At 45.4% G+C, this 27,293-nt stretch overlaps 1 protein-coding gene across 1 annotated transcript in view; it reads left to right on the forward strand.

The window, feature by feature from the left end:
* Nucleotides 1–27,293, forward strand: part of NSMF (NMDA receptor synaptonuclear signaling and neuronal migration factor) — a 742,397-nt gene that overhangs the window by 282,952 nt on the left and 432,152 nt on the right. Inside the window, exon 3 of the mRNA XM_030206612.1 lies at nt 2,254–2,766. Coding sequence (XP_030062472.1) covers nt 2,254–2,766 — 513 coding nt within the window. The remainder of the gene's footprint in view (nt 1–2,253; nt 2,767–27,293) is intronic.

The following is a 27,293-nucleotide window of genomic DNA, read 5'->3' on the forward strand; positions in this document are numbered from 1 at the left end:
AAGTGACTTGCCCAGAGTGACAAGGAGCTGCAGTGGAAAATAAATAAAAAATACCTATAATTGTGTGATTGATGTTAATGTTGAGAAGTTAATGTAAAGGGAAAGGAATTGATCCAGTTCTGCCATTATTATTCAGCGGCATGCCAAATATATGGAATCAATTGATATTGAACAGGCTTTAGAGGAATTGAAGATATTGGGGAGAATAAAAGTCAGAGCTAAACTTTATGATGAGGTTCAAGGAAATTTAAAAGCTCTCTGTACCTGTTCTGAGATAATAATTCCCAACAAGGTGCCCGTTACTGTGTCTCTAAAGAAAGGAATTTCTGCTCCCATAATTAGATTCTTCTCAGTTGGCAGGATAATTGCTGAGTTGGTTGAAAAGTGAGGGGAAAACTTTGTAGGATATGCCCCAGTGCGGATGAGCAGTTTATTCTTCTGTTATATTGGTGGGTACAATGGGAAGGGTATAGAAAAAGGTTTACAGGTACACCATCAGGCTTATTTTCGAAAGAGAAGGGCGCCCATCTTCCGACACAAATTGGGAGATGGGCGTCCTTCTCTCAGGGTCGCCCAAATCAGCATAATCAAAAGACGATTTTGGGCACCCTCAACTGCTTTCCGTTGCAGGGACAACCAAAGTTCACAGGGGCATGTCGGCAGCGTAGTGAAGGCGGGACTGGGGCATGCTTAAGAGATGGGCGTCCTCGGCCGATAATGGAAAAAGAATTGCGTCCCTGACGAGCACTTGGGCGACTTTACTTGGTCCATTTTTTCTTGCGACCAAGCCGTGAAAAGGTGCCCGAACTGAGCAGATGACTACCGGAGGGAATCAGGGATGACCTCCTCTTACTCCCCCAGTGGTCACCAACCCCCTCCCACCCTAAAAAAAAACTTTTAAAAATTTGTTTGCCAGCCTCTATGCCAGCCTCAAATGTCATACCCAGCTCCATGACAGCAGTATGCAGGTCCCTGGAGCAGTTTTAGTGGGTGCAGTGCACTTTAGGCAGGCGGACCCAGGCCCACCCCCCATCCCCTACCTGTTACACTTGTGGTGGAATATGTGAGCCCTTCAAAACCCACTGTACCCACATGTAGGTGCCCCCCTTCACCCCTTAAGGCTATGGTAGTGGTGTACAGTTGTGGGGAGTAGGTTTTGTTTGGGGGGGTTGGAGGGCTCAGTACACATGGGAGCAATTTGCGAAGTCCACTGCAGTGCCTCGTAGGGTGCCCGGTTGGTGTCCTGGCATGTGAGAGGGACCAGTGCACTACAAATGCTGGCTCCTCCCAGGACCAAATGGCTTGGAGTTGGTCGTTTCTGAGATGGGCATCCTCGGTTTCTATTATCGTCGAAAACCGGGGACGACCATCTGTAAGGACGACCATCTATAACGTCGAGCTAAATGTTGAGATTTGGGCGTCCCCGACCGTATTATCGAGACGAAAGATGGACGCCCATCTTGTTTCGATAATACGGGATTCCTGTTCAATTATGCCTCTCCATGACACCAGTCCATATAAAAGACTGAGAGTATTCTCAGGAATGGAACCCATTCCTCTTGGTGAAGAAAAATTTAAACACTGGATAATTTTAGCTTTACAGATGGTACAAGAATGGCAGTGTCAGGAGGTAAAAAGAAAAAAACCCCCAAGTGATAGAAAGTCTGAGGACTCCAGCCCAAGATGTGATATCATCACTGACTACAGTAATTATTGGTCTAAATTGGATGCATATGTGGAATGAATGTAGAAGGATGTGGTTTGGATTCTGCACCTCTGATGCCAATGTTTGTTTATGAAGGTGTTGGATAATGCAAAAATTACTTTGCCCCCCCCCCCCCCCAGCCTGGAGAAATTCCTCCCTACGCCCATGAATATCCTCATAATGTTTATTCATTTCTAGATCTGGAAAATTACCAGCTAGTGCCTGCTTCTTGGGGATAAACTGTCAGTCCTGGTTTTCTTAAGTATCCATTCCATACGTTTCTGGAATACGTATTCCTATATTTCTTATGAAAGGCATGTTACAGGTTCCTGTGTGTAATGAGATAAGAACGAAAAATTAGGTCTGTCACAGATGGTCAGATCAAAGATAAAGAAATAGTGATCTGGTACTCTTAGGGTGCTCAAACAGGACATTGATGTAATGTTTCATACATTCTTAAACACAGCATTTCCATTCTATGCTTACCTCTGTCATCGAAGCCCCCATACAGGACCAAAGCTAAAAAAAGCCTTCCCCCTCTGTTTCAGATCACCTGTTAGCTGACTCGTATGTTGTCCAAGAAGATTCCCCAGAAAGGCAAAAGGTGGTTCAGAACAAGCGCAGGCTCTCAGTCATTTCGGACAGTAAATTTGAGAGGAGATTCTCAGAGGAGTGTGGTGAGAAGACCCCGAGTGAGGGCTCCAAGTCACAGGTGTATACCATCTCTGGCGAGCGGCCTATGCTGTCGGACCATGAGAATGAGAGTATGGAGCTGGTGGTGATAAAGGGTAGTCAAGAGGACGATCATGGCCACCATCACCACCTCCACCACCATCGTCACCACCACCACCATTGTTCCCCTCAACCTCTGCAGAGCTCTGGCAGCTCTTACAACATCAGAAGTCAGTGCAAGAGCTGGGCTGGCAGCCAGCAGAACACCAACTGTACCCACCTGACAGTGCCCTCCCAGAATTCCTTTGAGGTGGAGCAGCACCAGTCCAGTGAATCAGGCTGGCAAAGAAGGAAGCTGGAGCGCATGTACAGTATCGATCGGGTGTCTGGTAAGTGTGTGTGATGCAGTGGGATGTGTGTGGGAGAGGGACCACATTATCCTTGTTGATATAATAAGCACTGTCAGGATTGCAGGATCCTCAAGACACTTTATAGTTCTGTCGCTTTGGAGCATATGCAGCTCCTTTCTATTATGGATGGCTTGGCTGTAGTGAGACAGATGATAAAGAAGAGGATGGAGTGAATTGAAAAGGTGTTGCGATGACAGAGCACCAGGAGGGCAATTCTATAATAGGGTACATGTTAGGAGCCTATTCTGTAAAGCAGGGTTTCTCAACCTAGTCCTCAGGACACATCCAGCCTGCCAGGTTTTCATACAATGGAGGTACTGCATGCACATTTATTTTATCCATATTCATTGTAGGTATCCTGAAAATCTGACTGGCTGGGTGTATCCTGAGTACTGGGTGGAGAGCCCCTGCTATAAAGGAACATAGGTACCTGTACCTCTTTATAGAATACTAGTGTAACTGGGTATCAACACACGTAGCATTTAGGCACAAGCACTTATGCCAGCCATGGTACCTAGGTTATAGAATTACCCCGTAGATCAGGGGTCCTCACATTCAGTCCTTGAGGTCCATAACCTAGCCTGTTTTCAGGATTTCCACAATCAATATATGAGATCTATTTGCATTCTTTGCTTCCATTGTATGCAAGTAGATCTCATGCTTATTCATTGTGGAAATCCTGAAAACCAGGCTAGATTGTGGACCTCGAGGACTGGATTTGAGGATCCCTGCCATAGGAGTTAATTTTGAACAGATATGTTGGGTATATGTAGGATATTAATTTCTAATATTTGAAAATGAGAACGTCCATAAAAATGGCTAATGGCTTCTCTTTTAGGGGACTGTCATAATGCTTTGCTATGATGTTTATTCTGCTGTCTTGTGCTCTGGATCCAGTTGATGCGACTTCTAACCATGAGACAGTTATTAACCAACTGTAGACCTCTACAGTACAGAGCTGATACTGAAACTGTGCAAATCTGATTTTGAAAGTAAAAGAAATTGATGACCATAGAGCTTATAGACTAATAAATATAGTTTCAATTAATCCTGCATGTCACACTTGTGAGGTCTCTGCTATTATTTATTTAGATTTTTGCTCACACCTTTTTCATTAGTAGCTGAAGGTGAGTTACATTCAGGTATAGTGGATATTTCTCTGTCCCAGGAGGGCTCACAATCTAAGCTTGTACTTGAGACAATGGAGGGTTAAGTGACTTGCCTCATAAGGAGCAATAGCGGGATTTGAACCAATCACCTCTGGATTGCAAGACCAGGGCTCTAACCACTAGGCTACTCCTCCACTTGTGTAAGAGTTTGATCTTTCTAAGCAGGGTATTAGTTCCTTCCGCACTGAGACTGGGTTTGTCAAAAGTCATAAGTACATAAGTATTGCCATACTGGGAAAGACCAAAGGTCCATCAAGCCCAGCATCCTGTTTCCAACAGTGGCCAATCCAGGTCACAAATACCCGGCAAGATCCCAAAAATGTACAAAACATTTTATACTGCTTATCCCAGAAATAGTGGATTTTCCCCAAGTCCATTTAATAGCAGTCTATGGACTTTTCCTTTAGGAAGACATCCAAACCTTTTTAAACTCTGCTAAGCTAACCACCTTTACACATTCTCTGGCAACGAATTCCAGAGTTTAATTACACGTTGAGTGAAGAAAACTTTTCTCCGATTCGTTTTAAATTTACTACATTGTAGCTTCATCGCATGCTCCCTAGTCCTAGTATTTTTGGAAAGCGTAAACAGACGCTTCACATCTACCCGTTCAACTCCACTCAATATTTTATAGACCTCTATCATATCTCCCGTCATCCGCCTTTTCTCCAAGCTGAAGAGCCCTAGCTGCTTTAGACTTTCCTCATAGGGAAGTCGTCCCATCCCCTTTATCATTTTCATCACCCTTCTCTGCACCTTTTCTAATTCCACTATATATTTTTTGAGATGCGGTGACCAGAATTGAACACAATATTCGAGGTGTGGTCACACCATGGAGCGATACAAAGGCATTATAACATCCTCATTTTTGTTTTCCATTCCTTTCCTAATAATACCTAACATTCTATTTGCTTTCTTAGCCGCAGCAGCACACTGAGCAGAAGGTTTCAACGTATCATCAACGACGACACCTAGATCCCTTTCTTGGTCCATGACTCCTAACGTGGAACCTTGCACGACGTAGCTATAATTTGGGTTCCTCTTTCCCACATGCATCACTTTGCACTTGCTCACATTAAACGTCAATCTGCCATTTAGACGCCCAGTCTCCCAGTCTCGTAACGACTTTGAATAACTTTGTGTCATCAGTAAATTTAATTACCTCACTAGTTACTCCCATCGCTAGGTCATTTATAAATATGTTAAAAAGCAGCGGTCCCAGCACAGAGCCCTGTGGAACCCCACTAACTACCCTTGACCATTTAGCCCTACTCTCTGTTTTCTATCTTTTAACCAGTTTATAATCCACAATAGAACACTACCTCCTATCCCATGACTCTCCAATTTCCTCTGAAGTCTTTCATGAGGTACTTTGTCAAACTCCTTCTGAAAATCCAGATACACAATATCAACCAGCTCCCCTTTATCCACGTTTGTTTACCCCTTCAAAGAAATGTAATAGATTTGTGAGGCAGAATTTCCCTTCACTAAATCTATGTTGACTTTGTCTCATTAATCCATGCTTTTGAATATGCTCTGTAATTTTGTTCTTTGTAATAGTCTCTATCATTTTGCCCGGCACAGATGTCAGACTCACCGTTGTATAATTTCCAGCATCTCCTCTGGAACCTTTTTTAAAAATCAGTGTTACATTGGCCACCCTCCAATCTTCTGGTACCATGCTCGATTTTAAGGATAAATTACATATTTCTAACAATAGCTCCGCAAGCTCATTTTTCAGTTCTATCAGTACTCTGGGATGAATACCATCCGGTCCAGGAGATTTGCTACTCTTCAGTTTGTAGAACTGCCCCATTACATCCTCAAGGTTTACAGAGATTTCATGAAGTTTCTCCGACTCGTCAGCTTCGAATACCATTTCCGGCACCGGTATCCCACACCGAAGACCGAAGCAAAGAATTCATTTAATCTCTCTGCTACGACTTTGTCTTCCCTGATCGCCCCTTTACTCCTCGGTCATCTAGCGGTCCAACTGATTCTTTTGCCGGCTTCCTGCTTTTAATATACCTAAAAACAATTTTACTATGTGTTTTTGCCTCCAACGCAATCTTTTTTTTTGAAGTCCCACTTAGCTTTCATTATCAGCGCTTTGAATTTGACTTGACGTTCCTTATGCCGTTTCTTATTATTTTCAGTCGGTTCCTTCTTCCATTTTCTAAAGGATTTTCTTTTAGCTCTAATAGCTTCCTTCACCTCACTATTTAACAACGCCGGCTGTCGTTTGGTCTTCGGTCCTCCTTTTTTAATACGCGGAATATATTTGGCCTGGGCTTCCAGGATGGTGTTTTTGAACAGCATCCATGCCTGATGTAAATTTTTGGCCCTCGCAGTCGCTCCTCTAAGTTTTCTTTTCACTGTTCTTCTCATTTTATCATAGTCTCCTTTTTTAAAGTTAAACGCTAACGTATTTGATTTCCTATGTATACTTACTTCAGAGCTAATATCAAATCCGTATGATCACTGTTATCAAGCGGCCCTAGCACAATTACCTCCCGCACCAGATCATGTGCTCCACTAAGGACTAGGTCTAGAATTTTTCCTTCTCTCGTTGGCTCCTGTACCTGCTGCTCCATAAAGCTGGTACAGGAACCGTCAAGTGGGGAAGAAAGGATGCAAAAGCAGTAAACTAAAATAGCGCAGCTTGTTCATTAAATTAAAGGTATGAAACAGTCAGAAGGGCTTCCTAGAGCAACTCTGTTCACTTCAGTGATAAGATGGTGGTGAGAACATTAGACTGTAGGGCATCATTGAAATGAGAGTGGGTCAGCATCCTATAGATGATGTGATTCTCCTAAATCGCTGGGCTGGTAACTTGGGTTTTATCATTCTTCCAGTTGGAGGTGATGCTGTTACATAGCAGGGGGAAGGGCAGGTGAACCTGCAGTCAGGGTGAGCTGTGGTGATTTCTTCCTAACAATCTTCCCTTCTGATGGCACAAGTATATAGAGGGTGAGGCAAAAAAAAAAAAAAAAAAACTAACTCCTTAGAGTTTTTTCTCATTTTCTCAGCAATTGCATTGCATTTCAACAAGAAATTTTACATACTTAAGAGACAGAGCAAGGCCTAGGTCAGGGCTATCGCAACTGCCGCTCCCCCACTTGGGATGCCGTTGCCCCCCCCCCCCCCACTTGGGCCACGTCCCCACTTGGACTGATGTAGGGTTACCATATTTGCTCCCCACAGAAGAGGACACATGCCCTGCCCCCCTGCCACACCCCTACTCTTTGCCCACCACACCCCTATCCCACCCCTGCCACACCCACATACCACCCCTGTCACATACTGCCCCACCCCTTTCACACCCCACCCCGCCCCATCACACCCCCTAAGGGTGTCCTATCCTCCCCTCCCCTTACTGTGCTGCCCTGGTGGTCTAGTGACCTCTTCGGGGCAGGAAAGAGCCCCCTCTGCTGCAAGACTGTCTTGCTGTCTCTCATATCGGCACCAATTCAAAACGGCCACCAAGAGTGACCTGGCAAAACTTCTGCAGAAGTCTCGCGTGGTCGCTTCAACTCTTGGTGGCCATTTTGAATCGGCGCCAGGACCGGAGGCAACAAGAGAGTGAAACAGTTTGCAGCTGCTCTGGGCAGAAAAGAGGGGGCTCTTTCCTGCCCTGAAGAGGTCATTAGACCACCAGGGCAGTACAGTAAGGGGAGGGGAGGATAGGACACCACTAGGCCCGCCCACCCACTAGCCCGTTTGTCCGCAAATCCAGACAAATGTACAGGCTGGCAAAACGCGCCCGGTTTCCCTGCCGTGTCCTCAAAAAGAGGACATGTCCGGGTAAAGCCGGACATATGGTAACCCTATGCCGATGCCACCTCCCCCCCCACCCCCCACTCAGGCCATGCTGCCCTGCCCCCTTACCTTCATGCATCTGCTCCCCCCCTCAGTCTGTCACTCTCCTGCTCTGTGTGCAGGGACCCATCGCGTTAATACAGTTACCCGGGTCCCGACACACAGGAACAGGAGAGAGAGAGACTGAGGGAGCAGAACCTTCCGGTGCAGGGCCCCCCTTGGAGTCCAGGCCCTACTCTCAGCGGCCCTGCTTACTTAGCATACTTATATATTATTATTAAAGAAAATTTAGGGTTTTTTTTTTACTAAGGTGCGCTAGTGTTTTTAGCTCATGCAAAAAATCAGCTGGCACTAAACGCTGAGATGCCCATGAGAATATAATGGGCATCTCAGCGTTTGATTCCAGATGATTTTAGCACGAGCTAAAAATGCTAGTGCACCTTAGTAAAAGACCCCCTTAATTATTTTGAGCTATGTTGATGTTACTGACATTTTAGCCTTACTACCTAGCAATTTTTGTGCATTAAAAATGTTTGAGCTAAAATACAGTAAAATAACATCATTCAAATTAACAGTGTGTCAGAATTTCACAATCACTGTGAACACTCAGTGTCCACCCTCAACTTTAACACATGCCTTCAGTTGCTGTGTGAAGTTCATAACAGCCTTGTCGATCGATCCCTGTGGCAGACTGTCCTAGATCATCTGCAGTGCTTCTTTGAGTTTGGAAATTGTGTACAGCTTTGGGTGGAGCTTGTGATAGGCCTCCAGCATTGCTCCACAGACAAAAATCTACATCACTGTGATATCATTAACAATAACCTGGCACTCCATTTTTCAAATGATGGTAGTTTTACAGTGTAAATATTTTTGAATGTGTGAAAATTGCTGTGTGGATATTCCTCAGCAAAAAACTCTAGGGGGTTACTTTTTTTTTTTTGCCTCACCCTGTAGTGAGGGGGTATGTTGCAAGCAGGGCTTTTTTTGAGGGGGCAGGGCCGTGCCTAGGGTCTCTGGCGCCCCCCTGCAGACTATCAGTTGGCGCCCCCCCCCCCATGAAAATGATCACGCCCCCCCCCATGAAAATGATCGCTCACCACTTGCCACACTGAAAGGAATTGTCAGCAATATTCTTAGAAACAAATTGCTATACATTGCAAAATAAGATAGCAGATGTAAATTCTCAAAGTGGACATATTCCAAACGCTAAAATGAAAATAAAATAATTTTTTTCTACCTTTGTCTGGTGACTTTCTTTTTTCAATCATGCTGGCCCAGTATCTGAGTCTGCTGCTATCTGTCCTCTTAACTCCATTTCCAGGGCTTCCTTTCCATTTATTTCTTTACTTTTCTCCTTTCTTGCTCTATATCCATTTCCAGCAATTTCTCCTCTCTCCCTGGGTCCTGCCCTCCCATCCATGTCCATTCTTGTCCCTCTCTGCCCTTCCCTCCTCCATCCATACCCAGCAATCCTCCTCTCTCCCCTCCCCTCCATTTCCAGCAATTTGTCCTCTCCCTGGGCCCCCATGTCCATCCTTGTCCCTCTCTGCCCTTCCCTCCTCCATCCATAGCCAGCAATCCTCTCTCCCCTCCCCTTCCCTTCCAGCAATTTGTCCTCTCCCTGGGCCCTGCCCTCCCATCCATGCCTCTCTGCCCTTCCCTCCGCACCCTGGGGCCTTTAAATCTTTTACTTCCGGTCGCAGCAGCGTCAGTGAAAGCGGAGCGCTGCCGACGTCTCCCTTCCCTTTGCGCTCTTGGTTCCCTCAGTGTCCGCCTTCTTCTGACGTCAGAAGAAGGCGGGACACTGAGGGAACCAACGAGTGCAAGGGAAGGGAGACGTCGGCAGCAGTGGCGTAGCTAGGGTAGTTGACACCCGGGGCCGGTCATTGTTTAACACCCCCCCCCCCCCAATCCAGTACTAGGCATACCGAGAATACAAAACACTCACGACCTATAGAGCAATTTTACCATACCATAAGCAGTCATTTCTACGAGTTACACAAGGAAAAGGAAAGCATCTTAAACACTGTGAGCACTAGAACATCAATTCACCTATTGTAAAACGAAACCAGACAGAATAGTACAGATCGTAGATCCTGCACAGTCAATGCCAACTGAAAGCCATGTCTTTTTCAAACACAGATACACCCAAATCCACTATAGGATAAGTAATCATAAACTTTCTATTTAGACAAAAATTAAACTGAACCCCCGATGCCAGACTCTGCATACAATGCAACACCACAGAAACAGAAAATGTCCCCTAGTACTGTGCAAAATATAAAGACAGCAGATGTAAATTTGAAAAAACTAACAAATACCAATCACCACTTTACAAATTAACAAATAGAAATAAAACAAATACAGAAAATAAAATAATACCATTTTATTGGACTAATACATTTAGCTTCCAGAGGCCAAAATCTCCTTCCTCAGGTCAATACAGTATAGTGCTGTTACAGTATCCTATCCTGATCTGAGGAAGGGGGTTTTGTTCTCTGAAAGTTAAGTCAAAATGTATTAAAATTAGTCCAATAAAAAGATTACCTTATTTACATGTTCTATTTATAAACATGTATTAACACAGCTAAAATACTATATCCTAAAGCAAAATAATAAAAATATATATTTACAGTTTGTTGTCTTTGGTTTCTGCTTTCCTTATCTTCTTTTCACCGTTTTCCTTCCATCCAGCATCTGTCTTCGCTCTCTCTCTGCTCTCAAGTGTCTGCCCTCTCTAATGTCTTCCATCCACATCTGCCCTCTATTTCTGCTCCTTCCATCCACCATCTGCCCCAGTCTGCCATCTCTCTCTCCCCCTTCCATCCACCATCTGCCCTCTCTCTCTCCTTTCCCTCTAGCATTTGCCCTCTATCTCTGCCCCCTTCCATCCACTGTCTGCTCTTTCACTCCCTTCTATCCACTGTCTGCCCTTTCTCTCTGCTCCTTCGATTCACCATTTGCCCTCTCTCTTTCCCCCTCCCATCCATTCAGGGTCTGCCCTCCCTCTCACTCCCCATTCCATCCAGGATCTATCCCCCCTCTCTCACTGCCCCCTCTTTTCGGCTCCCAGTTCCCACCTGCGGCTGCCCCTAGTTCCAGATCCATTGATTCTCCCATCCACCCCTGCCCCAGGCATGACCCCATTCTCCCTCCTGCTCACTTTTCAGACCCCAGTTCCAGCTCCATGCCCCTTCTCCCATCTGTCTCCCACCCAGTCCCTTCTGCCCATCCGAGTCCCCCTCACCCCATCTGTCTCCCACCCAGTCCCTTCTGCTATCCAAGTGCCCCGCACCCTCACCCCATCATATGTCTCCCACCCAGTCCCTTCTGCCCATCCGAGTCCCCCTCACCCCATCTGGCTCCCACCCAGTCCCTTCTGCTATCCAAGTGCCCCCCACCCTCACCCCATCTGTCTCCCACCCAGTCCCTTCTGCCCATCCGAGTCCTCCTCACCCCATCTGACTCCCACCCAGTCCCTTCTGCTATCCAAGTGCCCCGCACCCTCACCCCATCATATGTCTCCCACCCAGTCCCTTCTGCCCATCCGAGTCCCCCTCACCCCATCTGGCTCCCACCCAGTCCCTTCTGCTATCCAAGTGCCCCCCACCCTCACCCCATCTGTCTCCCACCCAGTCCCTTCTGCCCATCCGAGTCCCCCTCACCCCATCTGACTCCCACCCAGTCCCTTCTGCTATCCAAGTGCCCCGCACCCTCACCCCATCATATGTCTCCCACCCAGTCCCTTCTGCCCATCCGAGTCCCCCTCACCCCATCTGTCTCCCACCTAGTCCCTTCTGCTATCCAAGTGCCCCCCACCCTCACCCCATCTGTCTCCCACCCAGTCCCTTCTGCCCATCCGAGTCCCCCTCACCCCATCTGTCTCCCACCCAATCCCTTCTGGTATCCGAGTCCTCCCCCACCTTCACGGTCACCCCATCTGTCCCCCCACCCTCACCCTGCCTCGTCTTCTCCCTGCCACCCGTCTTTAAAAAGAAATTGCCGACGCGATAGCGAGCGCAGCACCTCGTGTGGAAGTAAAAGAAGCGAATCCGATCATCTCATTGGGCCTTCCTTCACTGTCCCGCCCTAGAGGAAATAGGAAGTTGCGTCAGAGGAGGGCGGGACAGTGAGGGAAGGCCCAATGAGATGATCGGATCCGCTTCCTTTACTTCCACACGAGGTGCTGCGCTCGCTATCGCGTCGGCAAATAAATTTAAAGGGCTGGTGCGGGGGGGGGGGGGTGCCAGGATGAAGAGCAGCGGGAGCGGCGGCACCCCCCTTTCTGGTGACACCCGGGGCGACCAAAAGATTTAAAGGCCTCGGCGGGGCGATGGTAAGCACCGCGGCGGCGCCCTCCAGAGGTGGGCGCCCCCCTGCGGCGCTTACCTCGCTTACCGCATCGGCACGGCCCTGTGAGGGGGTACTGAGTACCGGAACCTTTTCCATTGTCTGCTAAAATTGACCCATGGTCCCCAAGATTTAATGAAAGAGCTCAGGTTCTACACAACAATTCTGCCTTGTCATAGACTCTGTGACTGGTTGCAGAGGCCTTGGCTATTGTGGGGTGGGTCCCTCAGTAATCATCCCACCCCTGAAGGGTGGACCGACATTTGAGTACCAGCACATTTTTCGCTAGAAAAAATGCACTGGTTGCAAGTCACTGTAGGCCATCCTTTAGGAAAAAAAGAAAGGGGTGGCCAACAGGCAGCTGCAATTTCTTAAGAGATCACCATGTAGGAGAAGTCTTTTCCAAATCTGTCCTGTGTCTACAACTAGTCTGGGTTTCAGGATATCCAGAATGAATATGAGATAAATGTGTATACATCAGAGACCCTGTGTATGAAAATTTATCTCATGCATATTTGTCGTGGATATCCTGAAACCCTGACTGGCTTGAGATTCCCAGGAAGCTCTGATGTAGGATGTCATCAACCTTAGGGGACTTACAACTAGGGCTGTTCAGCTTGGAGAAAAGACGGCTGAGAGGAGATATGATAGAGGTCTATAAAATAATGAGTGGAGTGGAACGGGTAGACATGAATCGTTTGTTTACTCTTTCCAAAAATACTAGGACTAGAGGCAACACAAAGAAGTTAGAAAGTAGTAAATTTAAAACGAATCAGAGAAAATATTTCTTCACTCAAAGTGTAATTAAACTCTGGAATTTGCTGCCAGAAAATGTAGTAATAGTGGTTAGCTTAGTTGGGTTTAAAAAAAGTTTGAATGGCTTCCTAAAGGAAAAGTCCATAGACCATTATTAATATGGACTTGGGGAAAATCCACTGCTTATTTCTAGAATAAGCAGCATAAAATGTATTGTACTGTTTTGTGACCTTGCCAGGTACTTGTGACCTGGATTGGCCACTGTTGGAAACAGGATTCTGGGCTTGATGGATCTTCGGTCTGTCCCAGTATGGTAATACATGTACTTATTACATATGTAGCCTAACAATTAATTGTAGAGATTTAAATCTTATATATCTATATAGATATATAATTTTTTATATTTTTTTGCTAGCATAGCATACTTTAGTTCCTAATCAAAGAAATATTGATGACCAATTAGATTTTCAGAATTAATTTATGCTCTATTTATTTATTAGGATTTATTTATCGCCTTTTCTATTATGGTGCTTAAGCGAAAAGCAACTCAGTTAAATATGATGGACCTGTGACTTGTGTATTTCCATGTGAAACTACCTCTGTAGTATTTTCCCATTTGGCAAACATTATTCAGAAATTGGACTCTGGTGTTGCAGAGATACATTTTGTTACCTCTGTGACTTTTCACAGCAGATTTAGTTCTACTTTTACTAAGCCGCGGTAAAAAGTGGCTTGCGATAGTGTAGACGCGAGCTTTGGTCACACGCAGAAATATTTTTCAGCGCACATACCAAAAATGCCATTTTAAATTTTTTTCCGAAAATGGACGTACGGCAAAATCAAAATTGCCGCGCGTCCATTTTGGGTGTCTGACCTTATTGCCAGACATAGACCTAGCGGTAAGGAATCTGCGCAGTAACAACCTACGCGCATCAGATGCCACTTGGAACGCATCCGCTATGCGCGTCCGAAAATAAAAAATATTTTCCAGATGTACGTAGCGGACGCACACCAAAAATTAAATTACCACAAAAAGCATGTTTTAGTCAGGTGGTAAGTTTATTTTGGAATGCGTTGGGCACGCATAGAGCCTTACGCAGCTTAGTAAAAGGAGTCCTTAGTGGATAACCAGATAAGTGCAGGTGAAAGGGATATTTAGCGGCACTAATCAGAGAGTGCCGCTGAATACGTCCTCTGATCAACTTGGAGGTTATCCAGTTAGTAGTTATATTCAGATTGCTAATGGATAAAGTTAGGATAGTAAAAATGCTGTCTTAACTTTATCCGGTTAGTGTTCTGAATATTGCAGCTAACCAGATAGCTCTTATGGGCTGGTGCTGAAACCAGATATTCAATGCTGGCTAGTAGTCATGTACTGATTGCTTAAAGCCCACCTCTTCAATGCTGCTTTCGGCACCTAACTCTCACCTTTCAGGAAATCCAGACTGCCCCAATTTGACTGCCCCTATCGGACTGACTGTTCACTTGTCCTTTAGATTGTAAGCTCTTTGAGCAGGGACTGTCCTTTATGTTAAATTGTACAGCGCTGCGTAACCCTAGTAGCGCTTTAGAAATGTTAAATAGTAGTAGTAGTGGTTGCAGAATATCTGGTTTTGTTTTACAAAACCATTGATTACCGTAGTTAAATACTGGGACCATATTTTCCTGTCCAGGCTGGATAGAACAATAGGGGAGAACTGACCTATCTAAGGAGATCAAGCCACAGAGCCAGTTCAAGGGTATTAGATGCTGCAGGCCTTGCACCCTCCCCTCCCCATTAACTTTTAGTCCCATGACTCCCCCAACAATCACTCTTACACTACCCTTCCAAAAATAAAACTGCCCACTCTAACTGCTGGTAAAAGTACCTCCTGTTGTTTCTTTGAGGTTGTATGGTTGTTCTGCTTTAACTCCAGCTGGTCTTTGGTGCCCTAGGCGACCACCTAGTCTTGCCTAATGGTTGAACCAGCCCCGTCAAACCATACCCTCTCACTTTTTCAAAAGATAATTTAGAAAATGGAACATAGTATGATAATAAATGATGACCTAAAAAGACCATCAGGCCCATTCAGTCTGCCCAGCTATCCTGTTCACACAGCTAAGGAATAGCTTATGCTCAAGACCCGCCCCGCATCTCTTCCTATTGAATTCCATTTCTCTTTCCGCATTTCCCCACCTCTGCTATTACTCTCTAGCCTCTTTCACTACAATGTCATTGACTGTTTGTTGTAGAATTGATGTATGATTTCTGTAAATTACTGTAAGGAACATTGGGCCTGCCCGTGGGTGGGGAAAATGTGGGATATAAATGCCGTAAATAAATATATAAATATATCCCAGCTTGCAGTCACAGTGTAGTCATGATTACCTTTTCAGCAATATTTCATTTTTTAGATTTGCTTCCTTTTCAGTTTTTAAGCATGGTGTCCTACCCAAGGCAATTGCACGAATATAGGGGTCCTTTTACTAAGGTGCTCTAATGATTAGTGTGCGCTAAGTGATAAAATGCCCATTATATTCTTATGGGCATCTTACCATTTAGCATGCGCTAATCGTTGGTGCACATTCATCTGTTAGCCACCTTAGTAAAAGGACCCCATAATTTCAACCCACTTCAGGAATGGTCAGGAACAGAAGTATAACTGTCTGCATATACATCAAAATAACATATTGACTGAACACATAAAAATGTAAATACTTTTAATATAAATAAATGGACATATAAAAAAAATAGACATATCTATATATATAAAAGGCGACCCCAACGTTCTATGAAGCCTCCAGCCGGAAGTGTGAAGCGCCAGAGATATCCGGTTTCCCCATGAGTGAAGGAAAACAGCACAGCACGAAATCCCTCTCTCTGTAACAGTGAAGGACTCAGAGGGGGGAGGGGAGAGAGACGCCCTCACTCTCTCTGTAACACAAACACAGTACAGCAGGAAACTTAACTGAAGGACTGGACTCCGAGGGGGGAGGGGGGAGGGGGAGGGAGAGAGGGCAGAGGGCAGGGACACTCCCACATGCACACTCTGAAGAAAACCTTGCTAGCCCCCGTTTCATTTGCATCAGAAACGGGGCTTTTTTACTAGTAAAATATAATATGACAAAATATTTCATTAAAAAGTAATAAATAACCAACATGTTTAATCATCAAGTTACTATGTACCCAAGTCCCTATAGTCTTAATTCACAATGGATAATAATCTAAGAGGTCCTTTTACCAAGCTGCAGTAAAAGGACCCCTGTGGTGGCGTCATCATGTGGGTTTGCCACACGCCAAGGCCCCCTTTTACCGCAGCAAGTAAAAGGCCTTTAAAAAAAAAGGAAATGGCCATGTGGTAAGTTAACCACTTGCTGCATGACCATTTCCCGGGGGAGCCCTTACCACCACCTATTTAGGAGGCGGTAAGGGCTCCCGTGTTAACCTTGCATCGAGCGGTGCTGCCCAATTATCACCAGGTAAGCCCCCAGCGCTAAAAATTTTAAAATATTTTTGAAGCGCTGGAAATGGTGCGTTGTTGGGGCAGGCACTACTGCCCTGTTGGAAGTGCTAGATCGCCATGCGGTAAGCCCGAGGTGAACTTGCTGCACTTTAATATAAGGGCCCTTAAGTATTCAAATAACAGGACAAACTCCCAGAGCTTCTCTCACTGAAGGGAAAAAAAGCAATCATTGGAGGAGTAACCTAATGGTTAGTGCAGTGGGTTGAGAACCAGGGGACACAAGATGAAATTAGAATGTGGTAGGTTTAAAACAAATCGGAGAAAGTTTTTCTTTACTCAGCGCGTAGTTAGACTCTGGAACTCATTGCCGGAGAAGGTAGTGACGGCAGCTGGCCTTGCTGAGTTTAAAGATTTCTGAAGGAAAAGTCCATTGGTAGTTATTACATTTTGGGTTTTTTGCCAGGTTCTTGGGGCCTGGATTGGCCGCTGTCGGAGACAGAGTGCTGGGCTTGATGGACAACTTTGGTCTTTTCCCAGCGTGGCAGTGCTTATGTGCTTATGTTTGATTCCCACTGTAGCTCCTTGTGACCCTGGGCAACTCACCTAACCCTCCATTGTGCTATGTACAAAAAACAGACTATGATAGTGTGATCCCTCTAGGGACAGAGAAAGTACTTGCAAATGTAAACTGTTTCAGCTCTACCATAGAAAGGCAGTATTTCAAATCCTTGACCTTTCATATTCTTACAATGATTCTTGCTACATGAATTAAAATTTTAAAGTGAAACATCAGTGCTAACTGAATCATAGAATTTATAGCATTTCCACCCTTCATTAAGCAATAACATTTACATCAATATACAAATACATGCTGACTCAATAAAACATTATCATTTGTGAAATAAAGCAAACAGCAACAGTAGCATACTTGTGTCTATAAGAGCATTGCAGGGCTATTTAATTGTCAGCTGACACACCGAGGTTACTATTTTTGTGGCCTAACCATTGTTTACACTTTCCAAAAATACTAGGACAAGGGAGCATGCGATGAAGCTGCAGTGTAATAAATTTAAAACGAATTGGAGGAAATTTTTCTTCACTCAACGGAATTTGTTGCCAGAAAAAGTGGTTAAGGCGGTTAACTTAGCGGACTTTATAAAAGGGTTAGACGGCTTTCTGGAAGAAAAGGCCATAGAATGTTTTTGAATGGACGTGGGAATAATCCACTATTTCTGGGATGGGCGGGACAAATTGTTTGTTCTTTTGGGTGCTGTCGGAGACAGGGTGCTGGGCTCGATGGACACTTGGTCTGACCCGGCATGGCAATGGTTATGTACTTATGTACTTATAATAAAAGATGGACAGGCCAAAAGTGTTGTTATTATATATTATTCCAGCTTATTCAGGCACCTTGAAACTTTAGGCCTACCTTGCTTTAGCTGGCCCTGCTTGGCATATTTTGACACCGGTAGGAAAAGAAATCAGTTATCCATCCTTGATGAAGGTTTTGAAAACAGTATTATAAAAATACACTAACCATATGACCTAGTAGTTAACTTCCTCAGAGATTTTTCAGTCAGAAACTAAGAATATGTAGTGAAAAGAGACATGCTGGGTTATTGTCTCCAAATGGGTACATTTAGCACATATAGAGGGGCATAATCGAACGGCGCCGGCCATCTTCGGGGCCGGCTCAGCAAAGGGGTGGTGCCAGCCGTTTTATCGAAAAAGATGGCCAGCCATCTTTTCTTTCGATAATACAGTTGGGGCCGGCTAAATCTCAACATTTAGGTCAAATGTTGAGATCGCCGACGTCAAAAAAGTGCTCATCAGGGATAGCTTTTTTAGTAGTACCAGTGGGATTTGAACCAACCACCTCTGGATTACAAGACTGGTGCTCTAACCACTTGGCCAGAGCTCCACTTACTTGGATGTCCCTCCCTTTTGATTATGCCCCTTCAGGTCTCTCTCAGCCAATCACAGACGGGTCTCTCTCAGCCACTCACAGACAGCTAATTGCGCTATGATTGACTGAGAGAGACCCCTGTCTGTGATTGGCTGAGAGAGACCTGAAGGGGCATAATCAAAAGGGAGGGACATCCAAATAAGTAGAGCTGTGGCCAAGTGGTTAGAGCACTGGTCTTGTAATCCAGAGGTGGCCAGTTCAAATCTCACTGGTACTGCTGAAAAAGCCAAGGAAAAATAGATTTAGGATGTCCCTGACAAGCACTTGGATTTTTTTTTGGGGTGGGAGGGGATTGGTGACCACTGGGGGAGTAAGGGGAGGTCATCCCCGATTCCCTCCGGTGGTCGTTTGGTCAGTTGGGGCTCCTTTTTGAAGTTTGGTCGTGAAAAAAAAAGGGACCAAGTAAAGCCGGCGAAATTCTCGTCAAGCCTGGCTTTTTTTTTTTCCATTATCGGGCAAAGCCGGCCATCTCGTGAGCACGCCCCTGTCCCGCCCCCATCCCTCCTTCACTACCCTACCGACATGCCCCCTTGAAATTTTGCCGGCTCCGTGATGGAAAGCAGTTGAAGCCGGCCAAAATTGGCTTTCGATTATACCGATTTGACTGGGTTCAGGAGATCGCCGGCCATCTTCCGATTTGTGTCGGAAGATGGCCGGCGATCTCTTTTGAAAATGAGCTGGATAAACTACTGAACTAGGTTGGGAAGTGCTCAGAATAGCCACACCACATTGTTCCAAAGAAAGTGTCCTGGAGTTCATATGGTATAATATACACAGGCAAGCTCACAAGATATGCTGACAAATTCTTTTTAATTTGGCTCGTAGTTGCATGAGAGTCGTTGCTTTTCTCCAGGATCACCCGCTCAATTTTAAGAATTCATATATTTCTTGCTTTATGAGCATGTCACAGTCTTTTATTGAATTCAAACAGAGGAAATCTAGAGGTCCACTTTTTGTTTTGGTCCAGATATGAATCTGCAGCTTCGTCTCAATTAGTTATTTAAATTTGTTTGTGAATTTAAAGCTAGTGAAAGGTGAAAAACCAGCAGCACACACAAAATGCCACACTGGCTTAGATCCAGAGCACCTATATCACTACAGCCCATCAAGCCAAACATCCTGTCTCTGACAGTGGCCACTCTGGGTTACTAGGATGTATCCTGCAGATCCCAAAGCATAGACCCATTTCTTATAGCACCCTCCCAGGGATGAGCAGTTGTTTTCCAAGGTCTGTTTCACTAATAATTGTTTATGGACATCTCCTCTAGGAATTTATCCAAATGTAGTTATGCCAGACACCTTTTCCACTTCCTCTAGCAACAGATTCCACATTTTGATTATAGAGTGAAAAAAAAAAAAACTTTCTCCAATTTGTTTCAATCTGTGTCCTATTAGTTTAATGGAATGTCCCTTGGGCCTAGTACTGTTTGACTAGGGGACACTCTGTGAAAATAACAAATTGGTGAAAGTATTTTTTTTTCTTTGGCAACAGTGCAGGCTTTGGAACATAATTTTGAAATGCCACTTCATTTATCTGAGAAGTTTATTGTAGGGTGGTTCATTGATTAAAGGGTTTAATCACAAGATTAATCCCAAATTTTAATTGCACGGTTGATCGCATGATTCAGGTGTAAAACAGTTGAAATAAATGTAACATGTACACATAGAGGGGCATAATCGAACGTCGCCGGCCAAATAGATCGCCGGTGATCTATGTTGGCGGCGGCGCTACAGCTGGCTGGAACCGTATTATCAAAAAAGATGGCCGGCCATCTTTTTTTTTCGATAACACAGTTTAGCCCGGCCAAATGCCATGGAGTTCGCCGGGTTTGAGATGGCCGGGTTTGTTTTTCAGCGATAATGGAAAGTTATGTCCGCCATCTCAAACCCCGGCCAAATTCAAGGCATTTGGCCGTGGGAGGAGCTAGCATTTTTAGTGCACTGGCCACCCTGACATGGCAGGACACCAACCAGCCACCCTAGGGGTCACTGCGGTGGGCTTCAGAAAAGCTCCCACGTGCATAGCTCCCTTACTTTGGGAGCTGAGCCCCCCAACCCTCCCCCCTCAAACCCACTACCCACAAATGTACTGCACCCACTAAAATTGCTCCAGGGACCTGCATACAGCCTCTAGGACTTATTGCTGCTGTATAACTTTGGCACACCAGTTCACTCCTGAAGACTAATCTCTCTGAAAAAGTCCTTTCTTGAAATAACCACGTTTACTCACAGTTAACTGCAGATCAGAGGTTGTGCCCCACTGGCAAAGAGTCCCCTGGTACTAAGCTTAGCAGTAGGTCAGAGCTGGCACAATGGTGTACAATGCCCTCTTTCAGCACCATTCAAGGTAAGAACTATGTTCTCTATAGTGGGTAACACAGGAAAGGGAACTAAAACTGGCTTACAAAAATGGCCACTACCACATGGACTACAACAGGAAACAAAACAGGGCACACTCTCCCAGTTAGCAGGGGGGAAAAGCACCATGGGAGTATAGCCCAGTACCCTACACCCACCACAATGCATTACTAATGTGACTCTGCAGGGCACCTAACAGAAAAGGTGTCACACTCACCCGAGAGCCACATCGCAACCAGGTAAAGGCTGTCGGAGGATACAACACATTCTGCTGTCATGGAGGTGGGTTCGGCATTTGAGGCTGGCATACAGGCTGGCAAAAAAGGTTTTTAGTTTTTATTTTTTTAGTATGGAAGGGGGTTGGTGACCACTGGGGGAGTATGGGGAGGTCATCCCCCATTCCCTCCAGTGGTCATCTGGTCAGTTGGGGCACCTTTTTGAGGCTTGGTTGTGAAAATAAAAGGACCAAGTAAACCCGGCGAAATACTGCTTAACGCCGCTTTTTTTTTTCCCATTATCGGCGAAAGCCAGCCATCTGGTAGCCACGCCCATGCCCGCCCATGTCCCGCCTTCTCTAATCTACCGACACGCCCCCTTGAACTTTTGCCAGCGAAGCGACGGGAAAGCGGCGATGCTGTCAAAAATGCCGCTTTTGATTATACCGATTTCGCCGCTTTTAAGAAATCGCCGGCCATCTCCCGATTTGTGTCTGAAGATGGCCGGCGATCACTTTCGATTATAAGCTGGATAGTTATTTACATTTTTTATTGATCCTAAACATTCAACCAATACCTTTGATTCCAGTTTCCTTAAAAGAACACAATTTCTTCAGGCATGTGAAAGGCAATTCTATAAGTTTGTGCACAGAAAAATGCGCCAATTAAGTGCAAAAAATGACTTGAATATATTTTTCTGGATTTAGCTGGCGTCTTTCTCAGTAGTAGTTGTAGGTGAGCTGCATTCAAATACACTAGGTATTTCCCTGGCCCCAGGGGAATTAGAATTGAATTGTGTTTGTTTTTCCCCCCAATAATTTTTATTGAGATAGCATTGGGAACAATGAACACCACATCCAATGAAACATACAAACAGCCTGATACAAAAATGAGAAAACAAGGTGCCACCAACTCTCAGGCAGATTCTTCAGAGCCTGATAGGGCAGAGAGAGAATAAATAACAGGCAATACAAAATATGGTGTGCTCTGCACCCAAGGTACATTTCCAATTCCATAGAACCCTTCCACCCCACCCCAAATCCTCCCACTCCCTGGGAAAACACCAGCACATTCCTGATCCCCTAAGATGGAGAAGAGAACTTGTACACAAGAAGTGGCTAACTCAACAGACCACAATCTCCCTGCCAACGCTGGTAAAGGAACAAGTGTACACTTTCAAAATCTGCATGACTGTTCATAAAATTAATTACGGCGAGGCACCGGGATACATGACAGACCTCATCGACCTGCCAACAAGAAACACTGCAAAATCTGCATGATCATACCTAAACCTCCACTACCCAAGCAGCAAACGACTCAAATACAAATCCACCTATGCAACCAGCTTTTCCGACCTAAAAGCAGTAAAAACTATGCTCGACCACCTAAATTTTCGGAAAGCACTAAAGACAGACCTGTTCATAAGAGCATACCCCACCGACCCAACATAAAAATGACTGTTCACTTGCGACACAATGCAACCAAAGACAGTAACGAACATTACCTGACTCTTCTTCCCCCTTTAACTCTCTTGTTCCCCCAACTGTACCTACCTTACATGTGAGGAAAATGCCACCAAGAAGGTGGAGGTACGCTAGGTTCCTACGCAAGGAAACGCACAAAGCAGGGAGTAGGAAGGGAAGGCTCCTCCAAGAAACCGTGGAAGATGTATATTGTAAATCAAACCTTTATTCCAAGTTACACAGTGAAAAACATGACTCGACACAGCTGTGTTTCGGCGCTAAAAAGCGCTTTCCTCAGGAGTCTACAAAATAAGTATTACTATTAAAAAAATGTTTCACAAAGAAATATTACATATATAAAAAAAGGAGAACTAAACATCACATATGTATCTTAATATAAAGTATACAAATAAACTCTTTAAAATAATATATACTTTAGACACACAAGCAAACCTATTTAAAAAAATGTTTACAAAATAAATAGTAAACCATTGGACAGGTATAAAACCTATTTCCATAAAATGGTATTGTAATTAATTTTTGTCATTTAAAATTAAAAACGTATGAACACATTTATAAACTTATTTAAAAGAGAAATATTTTAGTTCCCCATGAAAGGAGTTTTGAGGGTAAGGAACAGGCTACAGTTGGATTGGGCTCAGGATTCAGAGCTTTTGAGGACAAGTTGGAACTAAGAGACTGGAGAGGGCAGGGGCTGGGCTGCTCTCTTGGCCTACAAAAACAGTACCAAATGGTATCAACCATTCAATTATATGTAGCACAATAGTAAGAATTATATCATGGAATGTAGGCGGGGTGAACTCGCCCATAAAAAGATCTAAGATATTACAACAGCTAAATAGGCAGAAAACGGATATTGCACTCTTACAAGAGACACACTTGGACCAAACCGAGCATGCCAAACTCAGCACATGGTGGGTTGGGAACTGTATTGCAGCGAATGCGCAAGGAAAAAAGGGAGGAGTAGCGGTGCTATTTAGAAAGGGCATAGCCTCAGCGATCAACCCACTTTTGATTGACACCGCAGGACGATATGTCATCCTAGAGGTGGTAGTCGGGCGGCAGAAACTACTAATCTGCAATATATATGCCCCAAATAGCTACGACCGGAGATTTTTCCAAAGCCTGCTCAATTTCCTGTTAAAACAATCGCATGCAGCCATGGTAGTGGGGGGTGATTTTAATGCAGCCTGGGACCCCTTTCTGGACAGATCAGCCCCGGGGGCAGCTTCTTATTATAATAATAAAGGACTTCTGCAGATGAGCCAGTTGTTAGACCTCATTGATGTCTGGCGGGTGCTACACCCAGGCGAGAAAGATTATACTCACCTTTCACGGGCCCATTCGACTCAGTCGCGAATTGACTATATTCTGACATCGCGCCAAATGTTTGGGGAGGTGACCATGGCAGAAATTGGACCATATGCGGTGTCCGATCATGCCTGGGTTAAGATCGAGTGGATGCCTGGGGGTATGGCCCAACAGAAGTATAGATGGCATTTCCCCCTGGAGTTAAGTTCCGATCCAATGCTTAAGGGCCGCTTGCATGCTAGCTGGGCAGAATATAATACACATAACCAAGAACATTTAGAAGACCCTGTTTTGTTCTGGGAAGCGGCTAAGGTGGTTCTCAAGGGGGAAATTATAAGTCACGCACATTATGTGAGGAAGACGCGGGACAGAGAGATATTACGTCTGAGTAAACAGCTGTGTCAGGCGCGGAAGAGATATGGGGACACATACGCGATAGGAGACAAGCAACAAGTGCTAGAGCTTCAAACCGCTTTGAACGAATTGCTGCAGGGGAGGGCACATAAGTCCCAGACCTACTATCGATACATGCTTTACAAACATGGTAATAAAATGGGCAGACTGATGTCGAAAGTAATTACTCCTCGGGGTGGGACTCGAAACATCTTAGCACTTCGGCAAAAAGGGGGAGGTCTCCACACAACAGGGCAATTTGTGATACTTTCCAGACTTTTTATAGGGGGCTATATGCCCCTCCAGAGGAAGAGGGCCTTCCTAGCCAGATGTACTTAGATAACATAGCATTGCCAAGACTCACAGCACAGGAGCTGGACTGCCTCAACCAATTAATAACGGAAGATGAAGTTAGTTTGGCTATAACACGAAGTCCACGGTTGAAGGCCCCAGGACCAGATGGCCTTCGAGGGGAATTCTGTAAATTGATGGAGGGTGGCATTATACCAGCCCTTACTAGATTTTTAAATCAATTAATAGAGAGACAGGCAATGCCCCCCGATCTGAACAGAGCCCACATAATAGTCTTGCTTAAGCCTGGGAGGGACCCTTTAGAGCCAACCTCGTACCGCCCTATCTCCTTATTGAACTATGATGCCAAACTGCTGGCGAAAATCTTGGCCAACAGGTTGGCAAGACTATTGCCTAGATTGATACATGAAAGCCAGGTTGGCTTCGTGGGGGGTAGGGCGGTGAGCAAAAATTTGAGGAAGATTTTGACATCATTGGAGCAAAGCTCACAGGGTAACATAGCGTCGCTGCTAGTTAGCTTCGACGCGGAAAAGGCTTTCGACAAAGTCCACTGGGAATTCCTCTTTGACACCTTGGAGTGCTATGGTTTCTCCGGGCGGTTTGTCAAAGTGATCCAAGTCCTATATGCCAATCCCAGTGCAACAATGTGGATAAACGGGCTTGAGTCAGAGAGCTTTCCTATTAGGAGGGGCCCGAGGCAGGGCTGCCCATTAGCCCCCCTTCTTTTTGTGCTGACCTTAGACCCCCTAATAAGAGAGATTATGGAGAATCCTATGATTCAAGGAGTCAGAGTGGGACCCCGCATGTTTAACATCACAGCATTTGCAGACGACCTCCTGGTACATCTCACGAACCCGAGAGAGTCGCTAGACACATTATTGGAGGCATTTCGTGAATACGGAGATTATGCAGGTTTTAGAATAAACTTGGACAAGTCTGAAGCTCTGGCCTCGCCAGTGGTGAATCAGAGAGACTGGGGACCTGGGTTCGCATTGAAGTGGGCCAATGACTCTTTCAAATACTTGGGTATTCGACTCACAATGAATACCTCAGACCTATATCAGTTAAATGTTAAGATCCTACTAGTGCATACTAGGAACAAATTAGACTCTTGGATGAACCTCCCTTTGTCTCTGATGGGGCGGGTACATCTAATACAGATGGTGTTGTTCCCTCGCTGGCTATATGTCCTACAATCACTGCCAATCCGCTTGACGAAGAATGATTTGAAACGAGTGACCCGCCTTTTTAGTCGATTCTGCTGGGCAGGGAAGAAGCCAAAATTCAGACAGGACATGTTAGTTGGGAGCTGGAAGCAAGGAGGTATAGGCTTCCCGGACTTGTTCCTATACAACCAGGCATGCCTGATGCGACATCTGGGGGATTTCTTTCACGATACGCAATATTACACACCCCTAACCTTTGAGAAAGCCTTCTTTGCGCCTTATGATGTGTTGGCACTTTTCCATTTACCTCATAGCCTTATCCCGTTTAAATTTAAAACAAGCATTTTACTTCAGCCTCTTAGAGAGACGTGGCAATGGTGGATGAGGCAGATGGGAGGACATCCATACATCACTGATCAAATACCGATTATAGGCAACCCAGTATTTGAAGCGGGACTAGACAACCCAGTCTTTGGTAGGTGGCAAGGGCTGGGCATCACGAAACTGGAACATTTGCTAATGGAGAATGGGGAGATATAAACATTCAACGCTCTCCAGGACAAGGTGGCGGCAGCATGGGACAATAGGTTCGCCTATGCACAGGTCACACACTATATGAAATCCCTAAACCAGGCAACTCTGAAGGGGCGGATGGGGGAAACAATTCGAGGTTTTTTTGAGGAGTTGTTAACAGAGAGGTATTCGGTCTCTGGTCTGTAAGCAGCCTTGGCCCGGCGTCGACCCAAGAGACAATATGAAGACCTTAAACATAAATGGGAACAAGATATAGGGTCCTCGTTAGCGTCTTGGGATGTGGCAGCTACACTGAAAGGTATTCGTATGCTAGTACAGGATGGATATAGAGTAGTCCTCTGAGGCTACATGTCTAAAGCACAGCTGGCTCATGTGATGGGGCTGGACAGTTCAGCTTGTTCCAAATGTGGAAGGGATCCCGGCTCATTGTATCATGCCTTATGGCAATGTCCCAAGGTGCGTGCATTTTGGCAGCGGGTAAAAGGTTTTATAATTCGACTGGGGAATAAGATTCAAGGGACGGATAGGCAGTTTCTGCTGGATCAACCAAGAGCCTTTGCCCCGCTACGTGCCCCCGCTATAAAACTATGCAGGAAACTGAGTTTGGTAGCTCGGAAGTGCATTATGCAATATTGGACATCTCCAGAGGAGCCGGCCTACTGGCACTGGCGAAACCAAGTGCACCTCTTGGCCTCTTGGGAAGCAAGAGATTCAAAACGATCGCCCAAACGTAGAGCACAATTTCTCCAGATCTGGATGCCGTATCTGCAAGCTCCTAGCCCAAGGGGGCGTAGCTTGCTCCTCAGTGCCTGATAAAGCCGAAGTGAAGTGGTGGGGAATGGAGGAGGCCTGGAGCTGGAGAGCGAGACAGGACCGTTTCCTGCTTGCCGGGGGGGGGGGGGGGGGAGGTAGAAGGGGGCAGGGGAGGGAGTAGCTAGGGGGGAGGTGCGGGAGGGGATTGGAAGGCTTGGGGGTTAGGGTGTTAAGGTGGAGGTAAGGCTCTGGTAATAAGTCACCATTGCAGGGACCATGAACATGATTCGATATTACTAGGCTAATGAGAAGTCCCCCTTTTGATGGAGATTGGATATTGAGTAGATGGATGATCTTTAGATACACAGAGAGTTATGAATGGTTACATGTCACAGCCGATCCAGTACATCACCACTATGCTCCTATAACTGCGAAGTATAACTGGGGGTGGGGTGGAGACTGGGAGGGGGGAAGAGT

The sequence above is a fragment of the Microcaecilia unicolor genome, chromosome 6, assembly GCF_901765095.1.
Source record: "Microcaecilia unicolor chromosome 6, aMicUni1.1, whole genome shotgun sequence".
Classification (NCBI taxonomy): Eukaryota; Metazoa; Chordata; class Amphibia; order Gymnophiona; family Siphonopidae; genus Microcaecilia; species Microcaecilia unicolor.